We start from the raw sequence: 6,651 nt of genomic DNA, 5'->3' as shown, positions 1-6,651 counted from the left end.
TTGGATTCATAAAAATATTGTTATTAAACATCTGTTATAATAAACAAGAAATGATGTAATAATAAGAAAAAGCTAACCCAAAAACACTGAAAATGCATGGTTGGAGAATTATAATTAGTACCCATATAACTGTCCTTAGAAAGGCATAATCCAGCTGAAACATTGTAGTCCCTATGAAAAATGTACACTAAAGAAGACTCAACAGAATTTCTATAATTTATACATATTCTTGTTTTCCAGAACTATGCTTACCACATTTAATTTGGTTTCCAAAGATCTATTAGTATGAAGAAAGGGGGTTTTGGGTTAGTAGATAAAATACTGTAATTATCAGAAAGATGTATTTCTTCTCTGTATTAATAAAATGTCATTTGTTTCCTACCACCTGGACTGAAAAATTTACTATGGTCTTATCAAACCTGGATAGCTGAGAGGTCAGGCCCTATACCAGATTGCACCATAAATACCAATTCTTGAGGTCCTAGTGGATAGTACAATTATGTTGCTTATGAAGAAACCTGAAATACCATTTCTGTTATTCTGCAATTTTACCCCTGAATCAATCCCTAAAAATGTGGAGTCATTGGTTCTAAATGGCAAGTAAAGTGATTCCCATATAACTCTACATAATCCCAGAAACTAATTCAGTTACACATTTATGCTTTTAATGGCCATTTAGAGATGCGAGGCCTTCTTCAGGAATACTACACAATGTTTACAGAGTTTAGTAACTGATGGGAAGATATAGAGTCTCGGGGGACTTGCTCTTTAATGTACTGGAATATCCAGTCCTAAAACTGCCTCTATCATGAGAGAAAAGTGGAGGACCTCTGCTCAGATAGGATGCTCCTTCCCTTCCCTAACAAGTAGGAGAAAAAAATGCCTTAGGATGGGTGATAACCAAGACCAAATCCCAGAAATGGGGTCTGGGAAGAGTCCAGGGAGCCATTAGAGCTTTGTCTTCTTGGTCTCCAGGTTGATCATATTCCCTTGGGTATAGGGAATCTGCTTATCTGCTGGCTCCTGTAAATCCTCTGGCTTTATAGGAACATAATTGTAGCCCATGATGGAGAAGATCAGGCAGACCACCAGCAGGAGACAGGAAAACAAAATGAATTCAGCCCACTGCAGGAAGAAATAAATATAAGAGAAGAATATGAAGAAACTTTAAACGGATCTTCATAGGATGAGGACTATGGAACAAACTGACTCAGGGTCACCAATGTAGGCAGAGGTTTGTTAAAAGAAGAATGGATTCACTGGCCTCTCCTCATATGGTCTATGGCAGCCATTATTGCCACTCTTACATGTCCATTCTCCTGGCAAAGTCTGTTTATATCTTAACCATCTTACAGGCAGCACTAAGTGAAGAATGTGGGCGGCAAAGGGATGGAGGAAGAGGGAGGAAAGGAACTTGGAGGGAAAATCTTGGGTAGACACAAACTCCTGCTTCATCAGATCCATACCTGTACCAGGCCACTGAACTGTGCCACAACAAGCACGATGATATTCCCAACTGCGACTGTCAACAACCAGGCTGCCTGGAGTACAGATTTCATACTAGTGGGAGCCTAAAGAGGACACAGGTTTGTGAGTAAACAAACTCCCCCAAACCACCCTATGACTCAAGCATCTATCCAGAAAACTTTTCCCACTAAAGTTTCTAAATTTGAACTCCTCCTCCTCCAACTTTAGCTATCATGTTGATTTAAGGGGTGATAATAATGTGAACAGTAATAAGAAGATGGAGCTCTTAATTGAATACTTCAATTCATTATTTCATATAATCTTCATTATACGCTAAGAGATAAATTCTATCAGTATTCTTACTTTACACATAAAGAAAAATAGCATTAGAGAGATAATTAACTTGCTCAAGCTTTACACGATAATTTATACAATCAAAATTTGAACATGGGCAATTTGACTCCTTATTCTTTTTTTTTTACATTTTTTTAAAATTTTATTTATTTTTTTAAAATTTCTTTTCAGCGTAACAGTATTCATTGTTTTTGCACCACACCCAGTGCTCCATGCAATACGTGCCCTCCCCAATACCCATCACCTGGTTCCTCCAACCTCCCACCCCCCACCCCTTCAAAACCCTCAGATTGTTTTTCAGAATCCATAGTCTTTCATGGTTCACCTCCCCTTCCAATTTCCCTCAACTCCCTTCTCCTCTCCATCTCCCCTTGTCCTCCATGCTATTTGTTATGCTCCACAAATAAGTGAAACCATATGATAATTGATAATTGACTCTCTCTGCAGCCCTTATTCTTAAAGTACCCTTTCCTAGATTCCAAACAGCATCAGTTACTATGCTGCACTGCTATGATCCTGGGAGTCTAAGGCCAAAAAAATATAGAGGTCTTGGCCAGGATCACATACTTTTTAAAGCAGTATTATGATTAAAATTCATCCTTCTCCAAGCAATATATCTGCCTCCACTTTTCACTTGCAAAAACCAACCTGAGAATAGGAAAACTCAAGTCCTGTGACAGAGAACATGACCTCCCCAGCTGTAACCAGGGCATACTGTGGTAGCTGCCATGCAATGGAGAGTTTGGTGGTAGGCATGTCTTCCATCTTCCAGGCCTGAGGATCCTGACTGGTGCGCTTAGTGAGGAAAAGAAGAAAAGGGTTCATCAGCAGTCTCAAGTAAATATTTCTGATCTACAGCATTCTATGATCTTATACCCATCCCTTTGTATTTTCATCCTTTAAGAGACTCAGCAAATCCTATAAATTTCAGTTTTTTTTAATTCCTTTTGGTAACACAGCACTCACTTATCTGGGTTTAGTCAGTCAGATACCATTATTGACAGAGTCCCTAGATGGCAGAATATTTTGATATTGGTGTTTGGATTTCCACCTTTTGACCTATAGGTACTCTGATCCTGGCCAACATTTTAAATATAAAATGGCATCTGAATTATACAAACACAATGAATTTTCAGAAAGCACATTCCTTTTTTTTTTTTTTTTTAAGATTTCTTTTATTTATTTGACTGAAAGGAACACAGTGAGAGGGAGTACAAGCAGGGGGAGTGGGAGAGGGAGAAGCAGGCTTCCTGCTGAGCAGGGAGCCCAATGTGGGGCTGGATTCCAGGATCTGAGCTGAAGGCAGATGCTTCACAACTAAGCTACCCAGGCAACCCCAGAAAGCTTTTTCTTGAGAAAAGTTTAATTCCTTGCCTAGTTTTCTATGTTAAGTAGAAAGTGTTTTTAACATTTTCCATTATTTTACTAAAATTACTTTTATCAAAATGAATTATTTTCTTGGTAAACATTACATTAAAGATTTTGTTGATCGGTTTTGAGAAATCTGTATCAAATACTGTCTATTTTAAATTCTATTTACTGGCCATCATTTCTGAACTCAAATCTTACACATTTAAATTATGCCAAAAAGGCAATTTTTTTTGTAGAATTTTAGTCAAAAAGAACTCTTTCAGGGTCAATATTTTTGTTACTAATCTTACCAAATATACATGACTATTTAATCTTTATTTCTTTGTCTAGAAGTACTTTTACTATGCAGGTTTCTAGTTATGGTTGGTTTTATTTTATATAGGTTATGTCTATTAATATGTGTTATGAACTGGATAAAAATTCTAAAATTGTATGTATTTCTTAAAGTGAAACCATTATTAGGTAATGGGTGTAATATCTAAAATATAATATGATTAAAACGGCAGTTAAAACATCAAGATCAAAAGTCTTGAAATCAAATGTCTATAGTATCCAAATGTCCTTGATTCTCTGTGTCATAGGGCCATTGGGTTCAAAATAGTTGATTTATCAGTTGATATTGTGAACAATACACGGGCATATGTTTGCATTTTCTTAGGCTAAGGGAAGACCATGACCCGAGCTTCTAAATCAAGATCACATACTCAAATAGCCATAGGCATATAATTAAGTAAATGAAGCAGGCTGAGTGGGAATGATGGGAGCTGTGGTGAAGTGGATAGCACAGGCCCCATCTAAAGTGTAAAGTCAGTACAGCCCCAGCCAACTCACATGGTAATACTTGTTATTAAATCTTCTGGTTTTGTTTTTAAGAAACGTTAAGAATCTAGATTCTTAGGTGATATCTCCTGAATTTTAAGTATTGTCAATTACTAATGATTATCATTACTTTTGTCAGTAGTGTGCAGGCCGAACAAAACAGGACTATGGAAAAAACTGGGCCCCCGGGATCCAAGTTATGATCTCTACTCCAAATGATTATTAGATCCACGCATTCAGAAACAATATATAAGACTTCAATCTTGAGTAGCACACAAAAGACAGAACAAATGATTAGTCGGATAACACCAGAAATTCAAGTGTTATGGGTTGCATTGTGTCCCCTTAAAACTCATATGTTGAGACAAGATGGCGGGGAAGTAGGAGGAGGCGCCCTTTCAATCTGTACCCTAAAGTGAGCTGATTACCTTCCAAAGAACTCTGATCACCCAAGAAATCAGCCTGAGATCAGAATTATACACGTCTGGATCTCTACCGGAGCAGAAGACGCCAGTGAGCAGGTAAAGTGGAGTGGGAAAGTCGGACTGATATCTGAAGATAAACAAAAAGGGGAGGGAGCCACCAGAGGTGACCCATTGGAAAGTAATATCCCAATACCAGAGTGCCCTGTATCTGGGGACCAGCATTAACTTGGGAGTCTGGTAGGAAGCACTCAAAAAGAGCAAAGGATCACTGGGCGGGGGGGGGGGGGGGGGGGGGGGGGGGGGGGGGGGAAGATTGTGGGAATCGGGGTGTTAGGGACAGGGGCTTAAGTCCCCAGACCCAGGACAGCCACCCCTGGCACAGAGCCAGAGAGAGTGCAGCAGAGAAACCAGGTATTGGTCCCTGAGCCACCAGCACGCCTGAGAGCTTGTGGGGCCGGCTCCCATGAGGGGCTGGGAGCCTCGCCAGTCAACGGCAGCACAGCCTTTCTGCAGTCCCCATGCGAGTGCCCTGCCCTGCCATCAGAGTCCGAATCGTGCCCCACGCCCTTCCCTGAGAGAGGTGTGCACAGGTGCCAGTCCGGTGCTCTCAGACCCGGAAAGACCAGGCACTCCCAGCCCAGGCCAGCAGGAAAATCTCAGTGTGCGATCACTGCTTGGAACCTCTCTGGCAGTCTGGAGCTGCCCAGACCTCTGCCATGGTTTTGGGTACAAGCAAAAAATCCTGAGTCCTGCTCCGCCAGCGGCCAAGGGGAGATTTATTTGGACTCTGCAGCCAGACTGAGGCTTCTCTCTGAGAGGGAGGTCAGGGTGCAGTTAGATTTCCTCTAAACCTACAAAAACCATCAAAAGCAGTCAAGGCGAGAGAGAAAAACAAAAGTGAACAAACATAAAAACCTCCAGAGAACAAAAGCCTGACAAAACCGGTTTCCTCAGAGCCCACCCCCTTGAGGGGGGTGGGAGGACTTAACTAAGAGAACATCATTGACTGAAAACCCACTTGGCAGTCCCCTCCCCCAGAAAACCAACCAGGAAAGGGGGGAAAAATAAAGACCACAAGAGAGCAACCACGACTACTTCATAGGACAACTTTTATTTTTAATTCGTTCCCACTATTCTGGCTCATTTTTTTCTATATAGATAATTTTTTAAACCTATTTACCATCACAGTGAGATGTCCAGTACATCAAATTCCATAATAATCTTCTAACCTGAACTTTTTGATACATACACCTGTGTTTTCCTTTTGCATTTCTATTTTTTAAATTTCTTTTTTTTTTAATTTTAGTTTAGTTTAGTCTAGTTTATTCCTTTTTTTATTTTTACTTTCTAATATTCATATAGAGTTAAACTTCAAGGTAATCCCCTTTCCCCAATCAATGCTACCCCTATAGGTAAACCAGTTTTAATCCCTCTTTATCTTAGGAAAGTTGAGTCCTTTAACAAACATATCAAGATACATCCAGGATGAATCAAAACAACCTTCCTCACCCACACTGAGAATTTATAACCACCCTCCCATCTTTTTCTTCCACCAGCATTTCTGTGTTTTTGTGTTTGTCCTGATAGTATATAAATCTTACACTTGGGGTTTTTTTTGACGAGGTTCTTCCTTTATTTGTTTATATATATATTTTTTTCTCTTCTCATATACTTTTATCAGTCTTTTTGTTTGTCTGTTTTTGTTTACATACTTCATAAATCTTACCTTGGGGCCCATTTGGGCTGAACCTTCTCTTTTATCTTCCCTTTCTTTCCTGTCTCTCTCCCTTTTTTTCTTTTCCTTTTCTTTTTTCTCTCATTTGGGTGGGGAATCCTGATTGCTCAGAAGCATTCCAGGGTGCACCTTGACTGCACCACGGTCAATACATCCAGCTACATCCATTCAGCCATCTCTCACCAAAATGACTAGGAGGAGGAATGTCCAACAGAAGAAAAATACAGAGGAAAGCCCACTTTCTGCAACAGAGCTAATGGCTATCAACATTGACAATATGTCGGAAAGAGAATTCAGGCTAACAATTATCCAGGCAATAGCTAGTTGGAGAAAGCATGGATGACCAAACGGAATTGATTAGGTCGAACTGAAATTGACAAGAGATCATGTTTTCAATGTAAGGGAAGAGCTGAAAGCTACCAGGGATGAGCTTCACAATGATCTCAATGAGTTCCAATCTAATCTAAACTCTCTCAAAGC

General features: G+C 39.9%; 1 protein-coding gene across 1 annotated transcript in view; it reads right to left on the bottom strand.

The window, feature by feature from the left end:
• SLC15A2 (solute carrier family 15 member 2) overlaps nucleotides 1–6,651 on the bottom strand; it is a 65,849-nt gene continuing 59,198 nt past the window's right edge. Inside the window, exons 23-25 of the mRNA XM_059162807.1 lie at nucleotides 2,470–2,616; nucleotides 1,467–1,571; nucleotides 1–1,125 (exon numbers count right to left, since the gene is read on the bottom strand). Coding sequence (XP_059018790.1) covers nucleotides 949–1,125; nucleotides 1,467–1,571; nucleotides 2,470–2,616 — 429 coding nt within the window. The 3' untranslated portion in view covers nucleotides 1–948. The remainder of the gene's footprint in view (nucleotides 1,126–1,466; nucleotides 1,572–2,469; nucleotides 2,617–6,651) is intronic.

This window comes from Mustela lutreola, chromosome 2, assembly GCF_030435805.1.
Source record: "Mustela lutreola isolate mMusLut2 chromosome 2, mMusLut2.pri, whole genome shotgun sequence".
Lineage (NCBI taxonomy): Eukaryota > Metazoa > Chordata > Mammalia > Carnivora > Mustelidae > Mustela > Mustela lutreola.
This window is presented reverse-complemented; position numbering and strand designations above follow the sequence as displayed.